This window comes from Amblyomma mixtum, chromosome 1, assembly GCF_055824585.1.
Source record: "Amblyomma mixtum isolate Tamu chromosome 1, ASM5582458v1, whole genome shotgun sequence".
NCBI lineage: Eukaryota > Metazoa > Arthropoda > Arachnida > Ixodida > Ixodidae > Amblyomma > Amblyomma mixtum.
Window position 1 is genome coordinate 241,281,914 of NC_143012.1, and position 27,282 is coordinate 241,309,195.

Here is a 27,282-nt window from a genome sequence, read left to right on the forward strand (position 1 = left end):
ACCTCTGACTGCTACGCCAAACCGGGGAAAGAATGGTGAGGCAGCTAGCGCTGTGAGACATGGGGAACGTCACGTATAATCACTGAGGGATAGGGTCAACTCTGGGCTAGTCAACAGGAAAACGACGGGTTAGGTCAGGTTTATAATGTCACTCCACAAATCTCCATGAGTTTCACAGATGAGTAATGGCTATTCAGTGAGCGTAGAAATTCACCCTCAGCAACCATTTTTATGTAAGTTTAACTATATGCCACGTTAGTGATTTTTTTTTCTGCTACTGCATGGGACCACGAAAGTCGCACGTCACTTTTTCAAGGAAAATTTCCACAAAAAGGTGTTTCTCTCGTAACGCTGCTCTAACAACAGAGTTGAAATTGTTTTTCTACCCCTCTCCTTCTGTGATTGAGTGTGATAAGTTTGTACACCTTTAGTGAAGAATGAAATTCTAGAAATTGAGTGAACAAGATCTAGATAACATTATTAGGGCAGTAAGCGTCAACAAAATTGTTTCGAAATGTTTTTTTTTCTTTCCAAGGTAAGGTGGGAGGAGGTTGTATCTGGACCTCGCATGACAATGTGAAACATTACGTGACGACGGTTCTCTTCGCGTCGACGGCTTTCTTTCTTGAAACTATACGGAGAACGGAAGAGCGATCGCTACATTTGTACCCACCCCTACATGCATTTGAATCATAGAAGATCCAGAAAAAAACTTCGATATGTTCTACAGGCATGCGTCCAAAGAGGTTTGGAGGGAGCTGCGAGTTATACTTAAAGTTAGATCAATTGCAGAGCTGGGAGCCAAATTCAGAGACAACGGCTGATCGCACAGTGCGTATCGAAAACATATCTACCGGTTGTTTGCGTTCAGGAGCCGGTAGAGTCTCAGTGCCGCTACGAAATGCGCGTCGTCTTGCCGTCCAAGTCGTCAACTCGAGTCGCGGTCCCTTCCCAGCGGTGCTCGCCGCAACGACAAGCAATCTGCGCGAAAGTATGGCTTGCGGAGCGCACATTTCGAAGTGTGATTGCAGAATAAGGAGAATCACGTAGCTGAAGCAAATACAAACGCAAAGCTTCCTACAGAAAGTCTATGCAACGAACGGCGAGCGTCGCGATCGTGTTTTGTTTCCGTGTTCAAGCCGGTCGATTCTGTACCCTTCGGGGAACTGGGTGTACGGTAGGCGGTGCTTTTCAGTGAATCTGCAGCCGTTCCGTATTTCTAGCTACAATTCATTGTAAGTAGTCTTTTCATTAGCTGTCCGCATGACCACAATGTATATCGCTTGTTCAAACGTGAATCCTCCAAGCCCGTACTGTTGTGTTGCAGTGTGATAAGGGGCTATGAGGAGTGGTGGAGTGCGCCTAACGTCAGCGTTTAATGTATGTTTGGGCGTTTTGAAGGTGAATCAATAAATTTGTGGCTTTTCGTTGCTTTGGCTGGCGAATGGTAGTGGCTATAATAAACAACGCAGTAATAAGGAGGTAATTACTCATTGACATCCACCCGAGCGCAGCCAAACAGAGGAAAGCTGTACAGCTTTCTAACGAACTTCGTTGTTAAAGAAAACTTCGTCCTGGTCCGGGGTTTAAACCCGGGACCACCGCTTCACCGGAGCAGTCGCTCTACCAATTGAGCTAACCGGAATGGCAAGCTCATGGTAGGTCGAGAGCGAATTGATCAATAACTCGAAGTGGGGACTGTGTTGGTCAAATGTTTAGGGGAATCCCCCAAGGTGGAGAAGATTTGTAATAAGGGAGTTGGCTGCGCTCAGGTGGACGTCAGTGAGTAATTACTCCCTTATTACAAATCTACTCCACCTTGGGGGATTCCCCTAAACATCTGACCTAAACAACGCAGTGAATGGCTTTCCTTCCTATTTATTGCTTATAAGTTTCTAGTGTTTTACTGCTCTAGAGACCGTTGATTTCGAGCGCTTTTTGCGCAGTCAGTAGCGGTCTGGGTAAAGAAAATTGGACTTTAGTCCACGAATCTAAGCTGAGGTATGCGCATCAGGACACCTACAGCAACATAGTGATACCATTACAATATAATAACAAAATATAAGTATGCTGCAACATGAACAATAACCAGTAAATGGAGCGTTAATCTTGGGTGGTACTTCTGCGAAAATTTGCTTGGGAGAATTCATTTGGCGGCTGCTAGATTTTGATATCGCCTTTTTTTTTTGCGTCATGATGATACTCCTAACGACTGCTAGCTTGCCCAATAGTTGAGCTAGTGTCATTGGGTATGATGGAACATTTTACTGGGATGACCGAAGTGATTGTAAGTTGGTCATTAACTTCTGCCAATCACTTGTTTAAAAGATGTATGGCCGAGGCGCAAAAGCCAGGTAGCCTGCGAAACTGTCGATATCAACGCCCCTAAATAATCGCCGCCTTTGCACGTTGATATCTTAAAGAGAAAATTTCGCCCAGTTTAGTTTTTATCACATTTTGTTTGTTGCTTGGAGTGAACAGCTTGCAATGATTGCGTATGTACCACTTCTTCCAAGAAATGCAAGACAAAAAAAAAACCATACCATACCATACCATACCATAACATACCATACCATACCATACCATACCATACCGTACCATACCATACCATACCATACCATACCATACCATACCATACCATACCATACCATACCATACCATACCATACCATAACATCAAATACCGTACCGTACCATACCATAGCCTAGCATAGCCTACCGTACCATGCCATGCCAGTGCATTCATTGAAGAGGTTTGTAACTGATCTTTCCACTTGCACTTTCCGACAGCCTCTTCTCGTCTTCGACTGAGTGTGTCCGGCCTTCAATTATAGGCAATACGCAGGAGGCCTTGAGCTGTACAAGTATTAAAAATTTCTGTACCTAGTTTTCACTGCCATAAGCCAAAACCCTGATACTATCATCATTGAGTGTTTTCTGGCATTTATAAGGAACTGTTGACACAAATCCCTCCAAATAATAAAAAAGAACAGAGACCACCGTAATTGTAAAAAGATACGCTGTGTATTAAAAAACAGTGTGCGAAACTAATGGCAGTAGGATAAAGGCTGTCGCCGCATGCAAACAGCGAACCAGGGCGATCCTTGGGAGCAATATTACAGTAGCGTGGGGTCTGAAGGCTACGCTCCACTGCGCAGTACAATATTTTGGTACAAGCAAAGGAGTCTTTTGGCTCTGACGGTCGCAGATCTCCAAAATTTTGTGTTATTCGGGGGACAGCATTTTGCTTTCGTACTTTTCAACCATGGAAGCAGACTGAAAAGGAAAGCGGAAACTAAGTAATGAGACTGCCAGTTTCTTCCAGAGCCGGTACCGTCTACGCTGTTTTTCGGCCGCGTCTAAATCGCGCACTTTGGTGCATTCTTCTGTCGATATTTTTCGCGCTGAAGGTTTTAAAATGATGCTTGGGAAGTACTCATAACAGGAGCGTAGCGAAAAAAATGAGCCAAAAATATATAAGTGGCACCGTTGATCTGCGTACCATCCGTGTAACTTATTAATGAGGGTAAGCCTCTTGAGGCACGAAGTTTACTCTTTCTGTGGCCCTATCCTTACAACGCACCCTTTTTGAAAAACTGCTTTAAAGAGACCTCGTTTCTTGTGCAACACCACACTTTCCTGTAATATGATACTTTGTGTAGCATGGCTAGAGTCGAAACGCCTTTATCAGGTGCTTGGGTAGCATTAGAGAGCCGTAGTAGCAACATGGCTGTTTGCGGATGACTTCAACTTTTGCAAGTTTCTTTGAGTTTTGAAAATTTAATTCTCACAATTTTACGTAACAGCGTATACAGCTCGTTCGGTTGAAACGCCGTAAGCCTCGCAGTGGGCGTTGCCGTCGTAGTAAAAAAATCGTATCATGCCAACAGCTTGGCGCAGGATGTTCCGGATGGTGTCATACAATTTTTGTCTCCGTTTTATCGGTTATGTGGTAACGTGGCCGGAGATTTCTTTAATGCTTTCATCCTAGATTTCGCAGTTTTTTTCTATATATCTTCATACTGCGCATTTTTCTTGTGAGTAATTTCGGTTCCTCGTTTAGGGCAATACATATCATTAATTATTTCAAATAATCTTAACTGATTTCACTGTAACAGATGTCATAAATTCAACACTTTACGAACGACTGTAATTTGAAACCTAACTTTTAAAGAGTTCAGATGTTACGGTTTATATGTTTTAACCTCTGCCTAATTGAACCTGCGAATGAACAGAGCAAAGCCACCTAAATAAGAAGGTGTGACACATAGCATCCAATGAAATGTTTTCACTGTATGCCAGATCGATGAGTAAGCAAGTAATGAACGTGACTGTAAAAGATTCTGAAGGCGGCGTAAAACAGAACGGATACAAAGGTGGCACTTGAGAACAACGGCACCTATGGGAGTTGCAGCTTAGCTTCATTGGCACCTGCGTGCTGATTTATAATACTTCCGAGCCATATCACAGATTCCCTTCAACAAAACGTAACAACCTTCAACAAACTATAAAAGCATAAAAACTTCGTGTCGCTGTTGACAACAGAAGAAACAAGTCAACAGAAGAAAGTATTGCAGTCGAGACGGAGAGAACGAATCAGCGTAATATGGCGCATGATGTTTCAAGCGAAACAAAACGGAAAATTGGGTGACACGTGAGCTCCATTTCAGGGATGCGACGCGACTGAGATAATGGTTATTTGCTGCATTCTCTCTTAATTATTGCCTCTTTCTAATTACGCGCACTACTTGGCATGCATCAGTAGGAACACTAGGCCACGTGATAACCCAAAAGACACACAAGGTCTCACTTTGACCAAGTCGAAAGAACATTCCTCAATAGCTTAGGGGCAGCGCACATGTCTGACTCGGAACTTAAATTACCCTAATTTTATTTTCTGGGTAATTATTTCGCTTTACATCTTTATATGTCATAATGACATTTGAGTCACGATACGGCTTCATGATCATAACATAATTAAACTTGTAATCATTATGATTTCACAGCCCAATGTGTAACGTAACGACCCGTAACGTCCCGTCACGACGCCAACTACGGCGGATCTCCGCTTGACGGGAGCTTAACTGTGTCGCGTAAAATGTAACACCGGGATTGCCGATTCAGCCAAAAATTGAACGTGCGCACTTGTCCAAAGCAAAAAGCAAATCCTTGAAAGCAACACTCCTACGTGAATTACTCGTAATAGCGTGTCACTGAAAGATGAACAACAAAGTGTGCGTGAATAAAGCTCATTTGTAGATAAGTGGCGTCGGTCCCGTCGTTTCTATGAGCCCTTGGTCCCTGGTCGATTTTGCCCCATTTTCGGACTCTTTTACAATAATGATTCAGTGAGCCCAAACCAAACATTACTTAAATGAACATGAGTAAGGCTAAATGAGCCCAAAAAACAGCCCTGAACGGGAGTGTTTCAATGGATTTGCCTTGCTTCTTTGATCGCGAAAGCGGCAGTAAGACAATCAATCAATCAATCAATCAATCAATCAATCAATCAATCAATCAATCAATCAATCAATCAATCAATCAATCAATCAATCAATCAATCAATCAATCAATCAATCAATCAATCAATCAATCAATCAATCAATCAATCAATCAATCAATCAATCAATCAATCAATCAATCAATCAATCAATCAATCAATCAATCAATCAATCAATCAATCAATCAATCAATCAATCAATCAATCTTTATTTTCGCATGCATTGTACAGCGAAAAAAAGGTGACTGGAGAAAAAGCCGCTTTGTTGCGGCTAGACTGAGCTCCAGTGACCCATCACCCATTAGCAGCGACGAACGATGCACTTGCATGCGGAAACAAAAAACTGGTTTGGCACATAGTGGTGAGAAAAATAAACATGCTAAATACAGAGGAAACATGCACACATCAGAAATACCATAACTGGAAAACAAACTTGGGATAAGACATTAATACATTATGTAATGATGGTAATAAACGACTTTTGTATGAAAAATTCAGGGGGCACTTTGACTGTCTAAAGTGGGTAGAGGCGGAAGCGTTTTCCGCAACACTTTGACTGCTTCTGTGGCACCGGTGGCGTCACATATAATTGAGTACTAATTACTAAGTGATGACAAATCACTAGTTAATGCTTAATTACTGATTAATACACGAATACTAATTAACTGCTAATTTATGAGGCTTAAGCTTAGCCTTTAGGAGTGGAACGCGACAGCGCGTTGTAGCGCTGCCAGGGAGTCCACGGAACACCACCCGTTCAGCGCGATGCCTTGCCCTTTGAACGCAACGCTTTTTGAGGAAAGGAAATGGCGCAGTAATTCTCTGTCATCTCGGTGGACACCTGAACCGCACCGTACAGGAAGGGAGGAAGTGGGAGTGAAAGAAGATAGATAAAGAGGAGCCGTAATGAAGAAAATGAAAATTGTATTTGAGGAAAGGAAATTACGCAGTAACTGTCTCACAAAATTCAGGGGGGCACTTTTTTGACCTAAAGTGTGGTCACTGATGCCCCTAAGAGTGGAACGCGACAGCGTCTTGCAACGCTGCCAAGGAGTCCATAGAACGCCATCGCCCATTCGGTTCTACGCCTCGCTCGTCAGTAAATTGGTTTTTGAGGAAAGGAAATGTATCTGTCTCTCATTTGTCGGTGGACACCTAAACCTCGCGGGAAGGGAATGGAGGAGGATGAGAGTAAGTGAAGACAGCGTATTTACTAGACGCGCCTTTGTTCATTCCAAACCATCGAGCTGGCATGGCGGAGTGGGTAGCATGCTCGTGTCTCACGCCGAAGACCGGGGTTCGATTCCTGAGCTCGACCAATTTCTTAATCGGTTTTATTTATTTATATGGCCTGACTAGTAAAGCTAATTAGGCTAATTGGGTAATTAAGCAATTAACTAAGCTCAGTCCCACTTACTTGGAGCATCACTATACGATCCCTTCAATTGGTTGCATGGTTACTAGCCAAAGTACAATTGGCCCGGTTTGAAATTCGCGCACTGCGACGTCACGACCGTTTCCACCAATTGAAAAGCGTGACATTTTCTGTCGACAACTGCTGCTTACAACGATGAGACATTAAAGGCTTCCGCCTTAATAGTTCGGTAATACGTTTATGAGGTAGTTGTACAATATCAATTTGTAGTGCATCACAGTGATTAAGTATTGTTGGTAACTTGTGTTGAGTCATCATTATGCCGTAATTAATGCCGTGAGACAATCGTACCTGAGGCGCATCAAAAGCCAAGGAACGTAGACGCAGTGAATGTACGGAAGTTCAAATTTCCTACACCATTATTACGAAAATGCATAATAAAAGCAAATAAAGTTGTTGGAAGTCAGCCCTGTGTGTGTCCGACTTTGTCTCTGTTCCTTGCCTTTTCATATGCTACAGCTTTGCGAACATAAACCAACAGTCCTGAAGTTCAACATTAGTGCTTTAATAGGCCTTGTCCGCTCGGAGCAAACGGCAGAGAAAAATCGATGAGCTTAATTTCGAACCACCAACATATGGGTAAACTCAACAACCGGCACACGGAGGAGATTCCGATCAAGCCTTTGAAGTAGAGGCATAAAAATGCGATTTCAGAGATCAACCGCTAGATAGAAAACAGCGCATTGTCTGTCCTCAACTCCTCGATAATGTTCTTTCCTCGCTGATTTCGATATACGTCTTTGTAAAACGCGTTGCATTTTTCATATTGAATATTTGTCGCATTAAATGCGAACAGGAGGCAAGACACGCTGTCCATGGCTCGGAAATCAGAACCACGCTGGTTGGGGAGACAAAATAATGGGAAACATTGTGACAGTTCCAAGTCAAAGCAGAAATAGGAAACAAAACACGGTAATTGAGCAGCCGAATGCTTCTTTCAAATGGCATACCGGAAGAACTGAACGCAGGGGAAGTGAACAAGTCCGCCGATAACGCAGCAACCATGCGGCTGAAATTTGTCGAAGCAGGGAAGGCGGCTTTATTACCATCGCACAATTGCCGACGGCAATCCGTTGTTTGGTTCGGCAGTGGTTCAGTGGTAATATTCCGGATGTAAAGACATACGAGAGGTCTGAGATGAAAACATGAAGCTTGCTGGAGCGTAACGTTGAGCCCAAACAACGCTGCGTCGCATTTAGTTTATTGCTGTGGAAACAAGGAAGGCTGAGGTTTGATTTGGAAAGTCAATACGGCTATCTACAGGCCTTTATGGAAGACAACCCAGCCAACGTGAGACGAGGATGAAAGAAAGGGGGCTACAGTTTGCTGGAACGAAACTGGAAGAGTATTGTTCATCACAGTCTGCAGAGGCAGGCTTAATCTTATTACAAACCTGATAATCAGGAACATATTTTTAGGAGGTAGTTAGGAACCTTTGATTAGAATTGAAAGAAGTGGAAAGAAGAGAACATTTAATTACGAATGAAGAGCAAAAAGCTGGGCGAGTTCGTTAGAACTAAAACTGTGTCTGTGTGTTTGTCTTGCCTCGTTCTTTGTCTCTGTATTTTGCGCTGTTGCAGTACTTATTAATTACGAAGCATGAGGCCATAACAGCAAATCGGAAATTACTCATTTCACAATGAACAGACTTATTCAGATTTTTTTTTTCTCCACACGAAAGGGAACGCGCCAAACTTCGGCGGGCAAAAAACTTTCGGCCGATTGCCACTGCTGAAAGCGACTAAGAATTTGGCCGTGCCCCATGAGATGCTGAAAGAATGCGGTACTGCGAAGAACACTTTGGATTTCGTGCACGTTATTCACAGAGCGGAAAAGACTTTCACGTTAAAGATGGTATTACGCAAATCGCACCATATCTGACCCCAGGTTGACTACTAAAATTTTCCAATTGAAAATTTTAGGTTGCCTTGACACACTTAAAAGTTCGTCAGCACAGTATATATGCAAACCCCACAGCCTTCCCTATGGCTGTGTGGTCAACCCCGCGTGATGCACACGTTACTGCGGCGCCTAGACTACAGGGTGTTCTAAACTAGACTTAACGCACAAAAAAAACAAACAAGATAAGTGCACAAAACTAAGTGGGTTATGCGGCGAGGCGGACACAGTGTGAGAAAAATTGTCATAGCAACCGGTGTTTCAAATGAAATTGAATAATTAACTTTTTATTCACTGTAGTTAACGTGCATGTTTTTGCAGGCAACTGAGAGGCGGTGGCATTCAGAGACTCAGACTTCCATTTTTTTTTTTACAATTTTAGTAACGCGCTTATGTCCTGAGATATGCGTGTAAAAATTCAGTCCAAACTATGTAATTACGCATGAGACACAGCGGCACCCAGCATGAAGCTCCTCCACGATGCGACGCAGCTCTTGCGTATGGCGCTTCACCTGATAAGAATGTGGAGTTACAGACGACCGTACAAATTTTAGCTCTTTGCCAGGAGCGCGGTATCGCTGCGATTGACCGCATGCGAAGTCTAAATCAGCACTGTATCTTATCGCCCACTCTAGAAGCATTTTTTAAAAGAAACAGCACTCGTACCTCGCCGCCGGCACTTTATTTCTTCGGTTTCGCTGGCCAAGAATGAAAAGTTGCCACCGTCGTCTGCAACTCGGTGCCGCGGTCTCGCATTAGTAATTTCCTTGTTTGGGCCGAAATTTTAGACGTGCATATCTGAAGACACAGGCGTTTTGTTAAAATTGTACAAAATAGAATAGCCTTTAATTGCAACCGCCTAAATTTTCAATAAAGAAATGCACGCCACTGCAGTCAATAAAAAGTTATTTGATTTTACTTATTTTGTTTAGCTCTTTGGTGTCATTTGTTACAACATCCTTTTCCTTATACAGATACTATGGTGTTATTGAAAATATGTTTTGGAGTTTGTCCTTTTTGCTTAGCGCACATGAGGTACACAGTCGTATGCAAATAAATAAATAAATAAATAAATAATCATGAGTAATTACTCAGGTTACGACGGCAATTTTTCCCACTGTGTCTGCCGGGTCGCGTAATTCCTTTTCAATAATGACTTTTGTATACTGCTCCTGGTATTTTGTTTAAAAATCCGCAAATACTCATTTTGAACACTCTGTATAAAGACCGAGCAAGCGGCCCTGCGGGAGAGTCCAGTGCGTGAGCGCTGCCCGTGAACATCAAGGTTCCGGCGGTTAAGGCCAGTTATTGAGACGTTCGTGGACGACGTCTTCGTGAACAACGTTCTTCCTGGCTCTGCTGCGACGGTCCACTGTCGGCTAACATCGAGACGAAGTCGGAAGCGACACCTACAGCCCCGTCACAAGCCCCGCATCGTGCTGTGGTGGCATGACATTGTTTAGTTAGAGCGGATTAGAGTCCTGTTGTATATTGCGAGCAGCCGTAATCGGGAGCCCCCTAGATTTCTGGGGTGCCGTGCTCGGCAAATGGGTCTTTGACCCCACCTTGCGTAGATGAAAGAACACCGTGTGCCGCTGCACTCTCAGGCCAAAATGAGCTCACGCCATTACAATTCAGTATCGATTTAACACAGCAATGGGAAACTATTCGTGTAGTGCTCTATTGGTTTGGCTGCCACATCATTGCTTCGCTTATGAATTTGTTGTTTTTATTTTGTCTGAAGGACCCGGACCGGAAGAACCACGCTGTGCCAATGGGAATGCAGCATTGTGTTGGTTGCGCCCGCACTGCATACGCATTGTTTCGCTATTGTCGAGCGGTGCCGTGATTTTGCCTTTGACACAGGGTAAACCGCCGTTTTACTTGGTGCTTGTAGTGAGTGAGTCGTCGGCGGAGTACATGAATAGCAACACCCCATTAATTTGAAAGCAGGTCCATTTCGTTTAAGCAAACTAAGCTGACTATATTAAGGTGTAGGAATAATTAGTAATACTGGCATGAATAAACGAGCCCTCCTGCTCTCTTCACACTAGTTCACAACTTGATTTCATCATCTATATAAATCCGTGTCCCTCTGAATAGAATGTTTTAGCGTGCGTACCGCTATCATTGTCGAATACTATGATCATCAGCCACCAGTGCGCATGCGCATACTGCCCCGAAGGAGCAGATGCGCTTGCGGCTGGACTGCTCCTTGCCCGTCGGGGCCATGTGCACTTGTGCGTTGAAGATTGGCGGCTGAAGGTCGCAGAATGCAGTAGTGCACGCAGTACATGTTATGCCAGAACAGCCATCGCGAAACTTAGTGTGATAATTAAGGAACAGCTTCAGAATAGAAAAGGACAAAAGCGAGGTGACCTTCAGCATGTCCTTAATGGCTAGATCGAACAGTGAGAGTAGTAGTGCCTGATGCGTACTGGGAAAAATGAATTCAAAAGATAGTTTTAGTAGTGTGTTTAGAAGGCAAAACGAAATGCTAAATTGGAATGAACATAGTCCATTAATGTGTTGCCCTTTCTAAATGTTCCTTGGCAACCTAGTTTGCATCTAGGATTTACATTCTGGGACTACTTTTACGCACACGCTTCGAATCTTTGGAGGACAAGCCAAACCCTCGCTTTCACTCCTGCGGAAGTTAGGAGTGTCAATTTAAGAGGTGCCCATTATTGGTTTACCATAAAATGGAGCGGCGGTGAGTGAAAGCAGTTTCATGAAATTGTGCATGGTTGCGGCTCTAGCTATGGGTTTCTGGCAGTGATTGTCGGCAGTAGCGCAGCAAGGTTTACGATACGTTTTTTGCTTGAGCTAATACCACGAGTTAAATTAGGAGGTGCTAGCATGATGTCAGTGCGAGCCAGACATCAGGGCGGGAAGCGCAAAAGAAAGAACATAAAAGTAGTAAACGCTGAACACTTTGTAATAATAGTAATAACAAAAGTAGATCATCAGAAAATGAAACATGTAGTGATGCGTGTCGCTCTAGACGGTGAGTGATAGAAGTAGAAGTGTGAAACTGGAAAGGTAAATATATAAATTGCTCTTCTTGCGGCGAACACAGCGACTTCTGATTGCCGATGCAGATTACCGCATAGATAGTATATAACCACAACAGGGATCTGGGATTTAAGCTATTTTTACGATAAAGAACATCATATTGGGATAAAGCCATGGTCCGGGTCTGCTCGTTGTCGTTGCTCATATTACTGAGTCTTAACCCCCAACTCTAACCCTTAGGCTAACGGTCCAGCGCTTTCGAATAAAGGGTTATCATCATCATCATTATCATCTAATCCCCGGAGCGGCTGCTGTAGAACCATTGGAATGTTACAATCACATCATCGTCGAGACCGCTGGCATTTAAAGACATCATGCGTCAAGGGAAAATAAAATATGTTCCATATAAACTAGAGGGCAAGGAAAAAAAGAAAAACCTCACAGTGAAGAGATTTTATTTTCTCGTATGCTCAACGACCGAAGAAAGAATAAGAGGCAGGCGCGCACACATACAAAGAAAGGAAAAAAGAAAGCGGAAAGGATGCCGGGAAGCAGCACGCACTCAAACACGCGCTCCTGTGACGCATGGCCGGCGTCTTGGTCGCCGTCATGCATCTCCTCGCGGCGACGGGTGCAGCCAAGCTCGGTTGGACGCTGATCCTTCTTGTCCCTCTCCTTCCATTCTGTTTACTATTCTGAACGCTCGGCTTCTGTTTTCAAATTTTTCGCGCGCTTTTCATTTCACGCCGTCACTATAGTGTCCCGGCCGGGTTCCGACACCGTTTTCGCCCGAGGCGCGCTCAGTCGCCCAGAGAGCTGGCCCGAGAAAAGAGCCGTCTTCTGGAGCGGGGGCGCCAGTCAGGGCAGGGCATCCAGGGCGTTATCGGCGTAAGCCTCGCCTTCCTGGACGCCTTGATCGATGACCCCGGGTCGAGGGCGTTAGGATATATGCGCCTCCTCCCTGCTTCCGTGGCCCGCTGCGAGCAACAACACGCGAGACATCCCGCGTGCTTTTCCTGGAGTCCAGGGCTTACGGCCTTGGCAGGAACCGCGCTCCGCCGAGCACGTCTCTCGGAGGCGAGCGTACGATCCTCGCTGTATTCCGATGCGAAGCAAGAGGCCAGCTCTTCCCGAAGATAGGCCTGTGCGCAGTTGCAGAGTAGACTACAGGCGATGGCGGAGTGACAGGCTGGAGCATGAACCCGTCGGCGCGTTAGTGCAGACATGGGTGGATCTGGTGCTGGCTGGCTATGGCGGGCCAGTGAACGAATGTAGGTGTAGTTTTCCTCACAGCAGCGCCTTCTAGTGAAGTGATTTCAATGTAGAAATACCTCGCATTTTACATAGTAGTATCCGGAGTCTGAGCAACTCTCCTGGTTCAAAAAGTTCCCGAAAGCTCATGAATGAAGAAAGCATTCTGGAATTTCTGAGCGCTCTTTTCCTTTCTACCCCTGTTGTCCGCCATCGTCAGTACCACGTGCAGTTCCCGTGGCGCTCTGTCACTAAGCGTGCTTTTAAGAACCCGGCATGTCTAAGATCTTATGACAGTTGCGTGCACTTGAGCTCTAACCACAATAGCACCTGCTTACTTAATCCTGCAGACGAAAATACATTTGCAGCATTCTACGCTGAAAGGCCCACATCCTGATATAGACGCAGAGATCTTGGCTTTCGCGCGTCGCAGTGTTCTTTTCTTCTCCAGCAATATTCATCTGTGGAGTTTTTTGTAGCTAAATTTTTGTGGTTTTTCCAGCGTTCGTAAGCGCACAGCGCACATGTTTTATAAGTAGTAACTATAGTCAACAGCCTTGAGCATGAACAAATTTCATGTGACTTACAGAAAGACCAACCGAAGAAACTGCTTAATTAGCCAACGGCACGAGAACAACTCCTGGCATCAACGGTGGTGATCTCACATGTTCATTAGCGGATAACTAGGTGGTAATGGCCCGTTTGGAGCCAGTAGACTAGCCCATGCACCTAATTCGCGGCTCAGCAGTGCTTACCAAATCACGCACAGTAATAGGATTTATCCGCATTATGGGCGTTGGTTATCAGTCACGTGAAGAAGCAGCTTCAGTGTGGAATTTGGCCATAGATGAGGTGCGCAGCACTGTTGCAATGGCCAGAGACTTTGATCTGTCCCTTTGGGAGCGGCGTTGCCTTGTCCACTCGGTTTTTAACGGCCGGATGTATAGTACATTGGACATATAATGCAGCCGCCTCTCCTAGTCTTCCGATTGCTTCCAGTCTCTTCTCAATTCGTTTTTCTTAGGAGGTGGGAACCGAGGGCTGGGTTTGCCTTCCCGTCTGCGTCCGGTTGCTGGTTCTCCGCTTCCTACTGCGTTTGTTACAAGGGGACAATTGCCCAGCGTAAGCACTCGTCTTTAACTTTTTGGGGACAATGCTCATGGAATTGGACCTTGTTGTACCACTCAGTCGGAATCCGCTGGTTTTCGGATACCTGCTTTTTTATGCAGATGTGGGGTGTTTCATCGGCAACTCCGTCGCGTCAGCCTCGATTTAGATATCGTATCGAACAGAGTAGTTGCGTCCATCGGCGTTACTTCAGCCTTTGGCGAGTCCAGAGCGCAGGCGGCGGGCGGAGTTCACCTCTTGGCTGGTGGTGACAGCGTGTTTCCTGCCGGTGAACCTACGTGACTTCATGTGGCACTTAGAAGGGGGGGGGGGGGGGGGGGGGGGGGGAGGATGCCTACGCAAGAGCCATTGCAGTGTGTGCCCGCTCCAGGAGTTTAACCGACATGTATGAGAGTAATGCGTGGCTACTTGACAAAGGTTGGTTGGTTGGTTTGGTTTATGGGGTTTAACGTCCCAAAGCGACTCAGGCACAATGGTAACAATAGCGCCTACAAAGACGAACACAACGGAGAAGGAAGCATCTAATGGCCGCAGTTTATCTTCTCTATTTTTATTTTACCTTTTTTTTTACACCGCTCTCCTTCCGCCTTTATCTCCCAAATTCTCTTCCCCACGCTTAGTAGCATGCCAGCAATTTTTAAACGCAGGCTGAACTCGCTGTTTTTTTTTTTTATTTATAGCTTCTCTCTCCCCTGTCTTGACACATGGCTGTCTTTTTTTTTTTAATTTTCTTTGGGGGCGGTGCATGCGGGATGTTGCTGCCTTTGAATGCACCGTTTGCTGTCGTTGCCGTAGCGGCCGCTTTGCGCGACTGCTCATATTTGCGCGAGATTTATGCTCTGGTGCAATCGCTAGGAGGTCGTTACTTCAAATCGCCGCCGGCGTGCGCTTTCTGAGATGATGGTGTGCCTTTGTAGGGAGCTTTTGCACTTATTTAGAGAAGAGTTGTTTTTCCTTGGAGAGCTGGAATTTCTCCGTCATCGATCCTGCTTTTTCGTGTATGTATTCTACAGTCGGCTAGGGTTCTATTTCGACCGATGCGGTTCCTTTAGCTGCGCCCCACTTCTTTTGAGCAAAGTATGCATACTTCTGGCCTCCATGAATCTGGCAGATGGTGCCCAGAGAACAACCTAAGAGGCAATGGACTTCCTAGGTCACGTGACCTTGCAGCGTCATCACAACTTGCCCACCGAATAGCGAGCAAATAGCCCACTATGTGGCAGTTAAATTAATCATTTGTAGCTCGAGAAGACCTGGGCCGCACGAGGCCCACCGGTGGCAGCTCCAGCCATCGGAGGGCAGTCGCGCATCGCTTAACCGCTGCACCACTTCGTGAGAAGGGGTATAGGAATCCCAGGGATCTATGAATGTAAAGTAGAGAATGACCTCTGCTTGTATGGAAATTAACCCACTCCGCTATCGCATCATACCTTTAAGAAGGAGCTTAAATGTCGCCTCGCATTCCCGCCTATAATCTAAGTTTTCTGTGCGCGCCCTCTTTCCCTGTGACATAGTGGTCGATGGACACTTGACAGACTCATTTCTTTGCCGCTCTTTTTCCTTTTTTCCCCTTTGTTCCCCTCCCCAAGTGTAGGGTAGCCAACTGGGCATCGCCTGGTTAACCTCCCTGCCTTTCCGTCCTTTTCTCTCTCTCTCTCTCTCTCTCTTTTTAAATGTCGCCTCCAATTTTTTATCTGCTTAAACAGCAAGGCGGAGCATAAGCCCAGTGCGGTGATAAATGAGATCTTTTTCTCACAGCACGCGTTGGACGATGCAACCTTCTCTCGGAAAGTGATAACAGGGAAGTGAGACTCGTAGGGAGGAATCAAAAACCCTTACCGGCGCCTTCTAGCGTGCCGATGGTGATGCCGTCGTCGAGTACCCATGACGTCACTCTGACGTAATCCCTCATGGAAGGAGGCACGTGGCAACGCAGGAGAGCCGAGTTTCCACGCACAACGTACGCATCGTAGACGCTGGCCACGAACTTCTCCAGCACCACTGCCGGGCGGCGAAGCGAAGGAAAGAGAGAGAGAAAGGAAGAACTGAATAAGACACAATAAGAATACGGAGGAGTTTTCTCTTTTCTTTCGACACACTAAGTGGTACTACGGACTTATTTGAAGATTTCCTATACATTGAGTGCTCAACAAAAATAAAAAAAAAAGATTCCAAATGGGACCAGCTTCCTTCTCTCTTGCTGCAGAGGTTAAATTACGCAGCTTGGTGATGTCTTGCAACAATATTTATTCGCGAGCAGCGTTCGTGTTAGAATTATTTCCTGTTCTGCGTTAATATGGACCCTCTTTGAACATAAACATGCCACTGGTATGTATGCAATGAGACCAAAACTTTTACTTTGTACTTAATATCAAAGGTCAGCGGGCATTTACTTACGTAAGAAATAACGAGCGTCTGCATCGCAAGCCGGTCATCTTAAATCATAATATCGGACCTCGACTTCCAAATGCAATGGAGGGAGCACGGGCCCATGCCTGGAGGTTAATATTCAATGTACGCATTTACCGCACGGCCACGGAATGTTAGCGTATCACAAGACGCTAAAGCAAAACGTGCTATTGTAGCAGCCGAAAGCGTGATAGGTAGAAAAGTCAAGGAAGAGGCGTCACTTTTTTGATGTCACTTGTCGTCACTTCTTGTGAAGCGCGAAGCACGCGGGTGGTCATCTTGACGAGCTCGTGTCTCCATCACCCTTTTAAGCGAACTTTCGTCTATTTTCTCGTTGCTAGCCACGAAAGCGCCGCAATAACAGCATCGGCGGGGCTAACTTCCTAAGGTGGCCTCTACAGCGGTAACACCGCACAATCTCCGATACATTTAGCAGTAATACACACTTGAGATATTAAATAGGAAAACGCAGATAAATGGGGACAATCACAGAAAAACTGTAGGAATAAAGAATTCCACGGGTCCTGACCTACAAACGCTTTCCTGCCTTGTCTACCATACCGGGGAGGAATTTTTGTTCGTAGCATTATGCTCGGCGTTGCGTTTACCAAGCCGCCGTCGTGGCTCAGTGACCTCGGCGCTCGGCTCCTAATTCCGCGGTCGTGGTTTCTTTCGAGGCCCCGGCGGCCACATAGAAAAACTCTCGTGTGCTGCGCAATGTTAGCACATGTTAAAAAGCCACACGAGGTTTACATTAACCTAGAGCCCTCAACTACAGCGTGCTTCATAAGCCACGCGCTGATTCGGGGTGGAAAATCCCACAGTTTACAATTTATAATCTGCACCTACGGACCCCTATTCCTTCTCATTGGTACGGCCGACACTACTGCCCATTGCATTCGTAACTCTGATAAGACGAACCTGCATGTGATTTGTTTATTCCCAGTTACGATGGGAAGGCTAATGCGGAATATCTACATACCGGCCTGTTGACGAATATCAAAATCCTAGAACAGTAACGAATGCAATTGTCAGCTCGGAAGGCTTGAAAGGCGCTGCTCGGATTCCTGGGAGCGTGACACTTGGGGGATAAATTCTCCCTTTTACACACGCTTTTCGAGTCCGTAAATCAATTTGTTTTTAGGGCGAAAGCACCACTTAACATGGTTCCAACCAAGAATCTTGTGTGAAGCCTCGGACTAACTCGGATAGGCTCGGTTTTTTTCAGAGGAGTGTCGCGCAAGCCGCAGCCAATGGGAGGAAGCTCGGGTAAGTTCGGAGGAGCGTCGCGCCATCTGTAGCCAATGGGAGGAGGACGTCGCAGCAGCTGCCGTCGAGTGCAAAGAGGGTGTGAATATGAAGAGCGAGACACGCGCTTACGTGCACATGCAGATGACCAGAAAGAAGAGGCGAAGAATGAAAACATGCTTTCGCACGTCTGCTCAATTTAACCACGTTAAAACCCTACCACTTCTTTTTTCTTTTTCTCCTTTACAGTCCCTCCCTCATGTCTCTGAACAGATAGTACCTGACCGGAATCCTCTTTGGATTAGGATTCTGATTTCGATCTCTGGTTTCTCTTCTGGTTATCAGTTTTTCTTCTTCTTTTTCTCTGTTTAGAAGCCATTTTTCTATTTATTCAGGACCATTCTTTTCTTTTCTTTCCAACTCTCCCCCATCCTTCAGGCTTTGTGGTCGAACACAAGTGTCGTTGAATCGTACAGCCGAACTGCACAGGGAGCGTAAGCTCAAGTGGTTTGTACCGGTAGAAGACAAACGAAATTATTTGTCAGGCGTCACTGCGAAATCACATATACAAAACGCGCGGATGAAAACTGTTAACGTAAAACAATGAGCTAAGGAGGAGAATAAATTTTATGAGACAGTAGAAAATTTGTTGCGACTGAGCATTTGCAGAGATTCTGCACTCTGAATGTCCAGCACCCTGTCATTCTAAATCGTGTTCAGCTGGCGGAGCTCTGGACAAGTTCCAGAAGCGACGAATATACGGGGTAGCAGCTGCTGCTGTCTCTGAAGCTGACAGGCCTGGTTTATCTTTTATAGCGTTTATATGCATCTTCGTACACTGCGCGTTGTTGTTCGCATTAAGTTCTGCTTTCTTTGAACCATTTTCCTGCGTAGAGGGCAAGAAGTCGAACTGAAGACTCCCTAACATCGCCGCGCATTTTTTGTTCCCCTCCTTTATTTTTATATCTTTCTCTACTCTATTTATTGATTACATAAGCCATTGTGCTGCTCTGGCATATGTACTTGTATAATACGCCTTATATAGTAGTTTTGCATTTTCTTAGCAAACAGCTTGGTCTTAACCCCCCCCCCCCCCCCCCTCCCTTGGAAAAATGGAAACGTAACGTCAGTATAATGTAAATTGAATCCGACGTAATCTTACTGGTGACATTTGCTCCGCTGTAACTTTTACCTATTTTTTTCTGTTGAGAAATAACGAAGCGAACAATGCAAAAAGAACACGTTTCGCGTAAAGCTGCCCATGAAGAGTCCAGGGACTAAAGGACAAATATATAAAACTGGCTACGACACGTCGTTACGCTTATCTTGAGAAAGATGGAATCTTGGGGCACATATTCTATGGAAACATTTTCTTAAATATTTTTACTAGCACTTGGTGCGTGGCGGATTTACTATCATTCGCTGCATTAGAATACAAATTTGGCACAAGCCGAAGTTTTTATTCTTAGTATTATTAAATATTTAAGTTATGATTAATGCATGGCATCCTTTATATTTAATTTAATTTGTTTGAAACAGTAAAACTAACAGGATGTGTAGTCTCATCATCAGCAGTTTTAGCAACGAGTTGAAAAAATCTGTGAGAAAAGGTTACTTTCGTTCAAGCAGTGTACAGCTTTAGGCAAGTTGGTCTCTAATATATGGCTTTCATTTTTTCAATCTCTACGTTTTACTCAACATATTGTTCCATTTCATTTTTATGAGCCTGCTTTAGCACCGCTGGAGAGGGCTTTGTCTCATTTCTTATTTAGATTTTTTTATTTTCGAAGGAACAAATTTAAAGGGTTCGCATTATGGAATGGCGAAACCTGAGGTGTCGAAATGGGGCCCCGTATATTTCAAACGTTAAAAATTCAAATCTCGGCTGTTCATCTTGATTCTCGTGTAGTCAAATTACAAAATGCATAATATATGAGAGCTGCGAAAAGGCGATTCATAGGAAAATATGTAGCGGTGGAGCTGAGAGAAAACTTGCCATAAGAAAAAAAAATTATAAATGAAGATGGGGAGTCTACCTGTCCACCGAAACGATGACGAAGCTTTCTCTGCGTGTATGTGTGCATCAATTTTCTTGACACGCTGTGATAAGTGAGTTGATAAGTGAGGCAGAAATGAAGATGCGCGTTTACTTTAAAATCTAGTGTTTAGGTCACGTTTCAGTGCTTCGAGCTGAATGCGTATAGGCTTTGGTTGAGATGCCTCCCACAGTTTTTAGTTCGTACAAAGGCTTTTGAGTACTCTCACTGGCCCAAATAACAAATAGTAATAATATAATAAGCTTGAATATCTATTCCTTTATGAAGTCATCCACGAAGCTTTGGGCACGCACCACTAATTCGCAATACATCAGTCTTTTGGGACCGATAGCCTTTGCTTAGTCGCTAGCTTACGGTGATTGCTTTATTATTTCTACAAAGGCACCTTAGCATTTAGGATCAAATAGACCCAGGACACACTGAGTGAATACATCGTGTTCTCTGTGTGTGCTTCTATTTTGGTGTTTTGCGGGCATAGAAAGGGTGCAAATAAATACAGGGATATATTTGCATACATGACAGTAATGGAAAGGACGGCGACCATGCCAGGAGGTACTAGACCGAAACATTAGGACTAAGGATTAGTCTCGCCTGCAAGACAGGATAAACAAAGAAAGCAACCATGTTAACCATAACTGACACGCATTTCTGCCAGTGTATGTGAAAGTTGGGCAAGTCGGATGGAAAGAGAATTTATGTCATGTACGTGCAGAGACACGCATTAGGCATTTGTCACTCCTAGCTTTCTTGATGCATGCCGCTAGCTGGCCTGTCTTAAGAGGTTATCTAAAAGCAGGATGCTCCCAACGATTCCCTGCGTCACGTTCAGTGCATTACAGGACGTGAACGTGTTCTCTCAGAGGAAAGGCGGCTTGTATGATACCGCCGAGTTGTACATGTCTACGGCGATATCGCACAAACTCCACAGGAAAGGCCCGGTCTATCGGCGAGCTCCCCCGGTCGATGGAGTCACGTTTAGAGAGACAAGGCTCCCAAAGGACGGCTGGTCAGCTGCTCTTGCTGTTATAGCAAGGACGTGAAAAGAAAAAAAAACTAGATGAAAAAAAGTCAGCAAGACAGGTAAAAAAAATTAAAAGAAGTCGTAGACATATGCTAGATGAGGTCAGCACGTTTCTCTGCTGATTATGACTATACGCGATCAGAAACGTACGTCAGCCCGTTAACGTCGAGTTCCGGGAATCACCGACATAAGGACTCCAAGCCGCGTACTTAATTTTACACAAACTTTGCACAAAATCTTAAATGTCAATATGTTGGAGTGTATAGTCAGCGTCTTCTGATAAAAAATTACAGCCACTGTTAGGAAGTCATGTCAACGAAAAGAGCGCGAATACTCTTTTGCCACTAAGCGTTCAACGACATCTTGTGTCTCATTTTATGAGAACTGCTGCGTGAAGCCCTGAAATAAATTTGTCGAAGAAATATTGCTTGCGCTCGCTCGGTTAATGAAGCTTGCCTGATTCGGAATCGGAAGCTTGAAGCGCGTGTTTTCGGCATGAGTATAACCTCTTGATTTATTGCAAATAACCTTAACACGCCAAAATGGGCATATGAGCCACTTATTATCTGTCCAAGAAAACCTGCTGCAGCTTACTCCACGGCAGAACACTTGCGTTTCTCCGACGTTTAACGCGTAACACAAGCTGTCACGTATCCAGGAGACTAAAGGACGTGGTTTCTCAGCTGATGTTACGGCAGCTTCCACACGAAGCCAGAGCTAGACAAAGGGGAGATGTGGGGAAACTTCAGTCCAGGGACCAGTGAGTGCTCTCTTATCTGTAAAAGGGCTTTTCAAGAACGCAGGTAAACTAATGCGAGCTCTCTAGTTTCCAGGTAATAAGGGAGTAATTACTCAAATAGCGCAAAGCGGAGGCGTGTGCAAACCTCTACTGAAGGCCAAGTCATGCGATGCACTTGCCAGCTGGCACTCGTGGTCGATAAACTCTGTGAAATACGCATCTAGAATGTTTTGTTGGATTCCCCACAAAGAGTTCACCGAACTCTGCCGCTATCACTCATTTTCTAAATGGAACTGCAATAGTGCCCATTCTTTCCACAGTAAGGCGAAGCGTTCCGATATGCACCGAAGGAAAGAAAGAACTAAAAAAGGAACGAAAGAAAGAAAGAAAGAAAGGAAGAAAGAAAGAAAGAAAGGAAGAAAGAAAGGAAGAAAGAAAGAAAGAAAGAAAGAAAAAAAGAAAGAAAGAAAGAAAGAAAGAAAGAAAGAAAGAAAGAAAGAAAGAAAGAAAGAAAGGAAGAAAGGAAGAAAAAGTAAGAAAATGCCGTATAAAATAAAAAAGTAGGAGCAGTTATCAAACTTTCGTGCAACACGTATTTAATGTTCTAAGCTTCCTGTGTATTGATCAAAAAGCACGCTTATTTTTACTTCCGCTTCTTATTCGGCCATCCCTCATTCGAGCCCAGCTGCATGCAAACTTGTGGACACACCCCCTGCATTTCTTTACTTTAATTTTTCTCAGACACATGGCTCGTCGACGCTATTATACGCTACCCGACTCCCAGAGGCCATGTGGCGAAGCGACAAGTGCTATTAACGTTATTAGTGTCCAGTAATAAAAATCAATTAACATCATAGTCCTGGTCTAGTGTCGCTATTGCATCGCGTGATCGTGTGAAATGAAGTTATAGCATCAAAAGGCACCTGCAAACTCTACGTTTCCGTTTGAAATCGCAGTCAAAATAACGTGCCGAAGTATATTTAACGGTTCTAAACAGCAAACGCCGAATGGACACATCAAAGCACTCGCTATATTTCGCTAGCCTCCGTCAGTCACAGCTTCATTATGCAGAGGAACTGGCAAAATACAAGAAACAGGGGAAACAAGGGGAGTGGAGCTGGGGGGTAGGGGGGGACCTCAGTGTATGTGTAGTCGGGGGAAGAAAAAGAAGAGGTCATTAAAGGTCACGCGAGTGGCACCGCGCTACACGAAACCGGAAGTGTCTCCCGTGGAGACTCGATAATAGCAGCTGCAGGCAGCAACAAATCCTCGTTTCGCTTGGCTCGTGCTCGAGAATAACGTGTGTTCAGTCCCTCCTTTTAATGATCGCAGGACTATTTTCAGCGAACAAGCAAACGCCGTTCCAACATATAGGGCACGCACACGCACGCATACACACACGCACGCGCAAACAAAATGAGTGCCTGCAGTAAGGGGCAAGGTTAATGTCAAGAAACACAAGATTAACAAAGACAATCAGATTAAGGAGGTAGCACAGGCAACAGCGGGTAGCATAAACGAAGTACTTGCTACACGCAAGAAAACAAAGCAGACCGATATCTCCGATACTTTTTTTTTCGGTTTTCACGTCTCGCTTCCGATTGTTAGAGCTTCGAGGAAAAGTATCGATCTGAAAGGAACTGCCTCTCATTTCCTTCTTTATTTTTTTCAAGCCCCGCCAACTTTATGCCTGCCTCGTCGTCGTACGCTCTTCCGCCGTTGTCGGCGCTGACAAGGTTTCCGGAGAAATGAAAGCGCAGAAAGAACATAACCTGGAAGCGATGTTCGTGTGTAGCCTCGCCTCGTGGGCTTAGCGTCGAGACACGTCGTCGTCGTCGTTGCCTGCAGCGAGGAGCATGAATAAAGGGGCTCGTAATTGTCTGCCGGAGCACAAGGATTTTCTTGTCAGCTCAGTGCAAGCGATTCGCCGTGGGGTGCTCGAAAAGCGATCCCTTTTGTTGTTTTTTTTTTACGTTGTTCTTTTTCTTTATACAAGTAATTCGAATTTTTTTCTGAGCATGAAACGAATATATAGTCATAAAGGGGCCGGTCACGGATATTAACTGTGAATAGAAAATGTCCCAGGTGACGTAATGGGAAAAAAAGTAGCCTACAAGAAATATTTGAGAAAATTCCTATTATTTAGGAAACCTGCCTTTGGCGCCATAGTAAAACTATATGACGCCGATAAGGGTTGTGGGCCCTGAATCTTGATGAATGAAAATATTCGCAGGCTCGTTCCCAGTTAGTAAATGAAAGAGTCAGGGAAAGAGAAATATGTTCATCTTTTTCAGCCCGAATTTTGAAGTTTTTTTTTGTAGTATCCTGGAATTATTTTGTAACGCTATTTCCCTTATTTAACATTAATATAATAAAAATATAAAGACAACAAATAGATGCGCAGGTTCTGAAGATGGGGACATATGTTGACATAAGGACTCCGGGGACCAGTAGTTGCAATAGGCATGAACTCAACGCGTGATCTTTTACGCATGTCCACCAGCACAAAAATATTTTCATGCAGCAGAAATGACGTCTTGAAAAAGCTGAGCATAACTGGCGCTTAAGGCAGCGTCTACATAGCATAAAAACCAGTTTTTTTTTTGCATTTGCTGAAGCACAGAGATCTGCAGAAAGCCCAGTTTTCAACTGTTCCTCCTCGTAGTAGTTATACCTGTGAATGTTCATCTTCTATTACTCCTTCTTCTTAATCTGTCTCTAGATGGTTCAAAACGATGCATGTTCCTCAAATTTTACTGTGTAGACCTACACTGGGACGTTTTAGTTCGAGGGAAATATCGGCGGACAAATGGTTCTAATTTAAATAAAAACCTAAGCAAATGTTATGAGCAAGTCTTTCCTAGCTTCGCCTGCGCGGCACTCTAAACAATAAGCCTCGTGTAAGGACATGTAAGGAAATAATGACGCTCTAGAAGTATTATTTGTGATGGCAAACAGAATTTGGCTAGCTTATTTCCTTCAGCATACAACTGAAAGGAAAAGAGGTGCTCGTTAACCCATACGTGACGGAAGCCAAGAGCCACCGAAAAGAAGGAGTATAGGGGATGTATTCTTTTTTAATTTGTTGTTTTTCATCACTGGGAGATTAATAAAAGCAGAAGAAAAAACAACCACATGCCGCCGGTGGGATCCGAACTGACGACCTTCGAATTTGGGAGGCACGCCCAAAATAGCATTTAAGGAATAAAGAAGATCAGAACATATATGTCTCATAGCGTCCTTGATTTGTTACATGTGCCGTCTTACTCATCGTTTTCGACTGCAGAAAACAACAAGAAGTGGAAAAGTTAAGCACATATGAATTGGAAGGTCCTCATGTACCAATTTAACTTTTATATCTGTGACTTTCATAAATATAAGACTTCAAGAAATATTGTCTGTTTTGTCCACACATGTGGACATCATGGCCCGAAAGGGCTGATATATTAAGAGCTCCAAATTGGACTGGCATGAGTAAGGAAGAGCTTCGTGTTTGCGAAGCGGATGCAATTGCCTGAGTGCGCGTGTGGGACATACAGTGTTTGAGGGCAATACAGACGGGTTAACCATATCATGTATCGTGTAATGGTTACCAGGGTAGCCTCAGCAGCCCTTGCAGCGGGCTCGGAAAAAGATCACTGTGTATAACGGCTTTCGTGCATCTGGCCTCAGCCATTTAGTACTGCTATATTGGTATTTGTTTAGTATCTAGAATTTTTTTCCTGAACGTACAGTGCAGTGCGGGAAGCGAGAAGGAGATAAAGGGATAAATTAATTGAAACGTACAGCGTAGATGGAAAAGGTATCGGCATTGCACTCTCTGAATTCAAGGTAATAGAGCGAAACAAAATGATAGTATGCCGGCGATTTTCTTTTTGGTTACGTACGGCTGATTTAAGCCAATGCGAATTCGCAGCTTTGGTGATGAAGGAAGGATGCTGGTTGTAACCCATTGAGGCGCCGAGGCAGTGTCGCATCTGATGAAGTTTCAAAATCTCGCCCGAAATAAACAGGCTATTTTAGAATATAAATATTTTCGAATATAATGATGTATTAACAGCTTATGTTCGGGATCCAAACACGACGACCAAGAGTACACAGAGACTGTTTCATTGCAAAAAAGTGTTTCGCAATTAAATATTTTTTGAAACAGGCAGACACGTGCGATTTTTCCTCTCGAAACAACAGGTGGCGAGCCAAAGTTGGGCATCACAGCTGTTAGTCTTACAGGTTCTTTGGAAACGCGAACAAAGTGCACATAACTATATTGGACGAGTTCTAAATTGTTAGTGAGAACTTTAAAATCTGGCTTCCTAAGTGGAAGAAGCGCATTCCTGTTGAGAACGGACAAAGTTTCGAATAAAAAAATTAGTACGACCGATTGGACAGTATACAGTCACGCAGCAGTGAAGGTACTCAGACAAACGAGACGCTGATGCATTGGAAAAAAATCCATTCCCGCGAACTTGCGCCGTGAAAAGAAAGAAAGAACTGAGCTCGATGGTGCCTCAAGGGACACGTTCCGTCCGTAGCCTTCCGCATCACAATGTCATCGCTCTCGGCAGCACTCTATTTTAACAACGGAAACCTTTCAGATAAAGGTCTAAAACGCCGTTGAGCGCTGAAACAACAGAATGAAAACGGAGGACAAAGGTAACAAAATGCCGCGGCATTATGAAATCTCACGTACTTCGAACTCACAGCAAAAGTGTGAGCGTGAGCTGTTCGTGGCTGTTAAACGTTAAGCGCCTGCGGCAAGTTTTAACTTTGCCTCCTACTATGCTTCACAATCTGTCTCTCTTTGTCAAGAATTTTTAATCAGTTAGACGGTTTTTCAATGTCATTTTATGTAAGGAGCACTTTCCGCAAGCTGTTTCAAGAAGCTGCCTTTAAAACGCTGACCTTCTGAGAAATACTTTAGCGGAGCAAAAGGAATACTCGAAGAGGAAAACTTTTCCCTGGGAGTTATAAGTGCCTACACTGGAGTATCATTGCACGAGGTGCAGAATACCTTAACGGAGAGGACCGCAGCGAATGAAAGATAGCGAAAAAACCTGCAGATAAATTAAGTGCTCAACATAATTCTCGGTCAATAATTTCTAATGGTTAACACCAACGCAGTCTAATGCTCCTAATTGAAGGAAACCTAATAAAAAAAATTTAGCTGTGGCTTAGCTCTGGTTAAGCCTGAGTGATTGCGAAAGCAATAGCTCCCTCGCTGCGCTTGGCTCTGCTGGTGGCTTGGCATGGCTTCGCCTTTTGTGCAACTGCACGCCGTTCTTCTCTCCGGTCCGGTGGCTCTTCTACACGGCGCTTTCTTCTGTGGTAATTATATCGCCCTGCACTACTCATAGACGATTTTTCGACATTCAGAGAGTCCATGAAACTACTCTCGCTCACTGAACTTGTAGAACGCCGCCGGGCTCGCCATTCTGCGGCATAGGCGTGTTGCTTAGCCAACCGCTCTTGCCTTTCTTCTTCTGTCTCCTCGGCACGGCGCCGGCGTTTGCGCGCAGCACGCCGGTCCAGCGGCGCCTTGTACAACTCCTCAGACATGACTAAGCGGAGCGCGCCTGCGGCG

The 27,282-nt window shown here is 44.6% G+C and overlaps 1 protein-coding gene across 2 annotated transcripts in view; it reads right to left on the minus strand.

The window, feature by feature from the left end:
• LOC149371337 (cell adhesion molecule Dscam1-like) overlaps positions 1-27,282 on the minus strand; it is a 188,608-nt gene that overhangs the window by 73,339 nt on the left and 87,987 nt on the right. For both annotated transcript variants that reach the window (XM_089565380.1, XM_089565368.1), the window contains exon 3: positions 16,067-16,228. In XM_089565380.1, coding sequence (XP_089421506.1) covers positions 16,067-16,139 — 73 coding nt within the window. In that variant the 5' untranslated portion in view covers positions 16,140-16,228. The remainder of the gene's footprint in view (positions 1-16,066; positions 16,229-27,282) is intronic.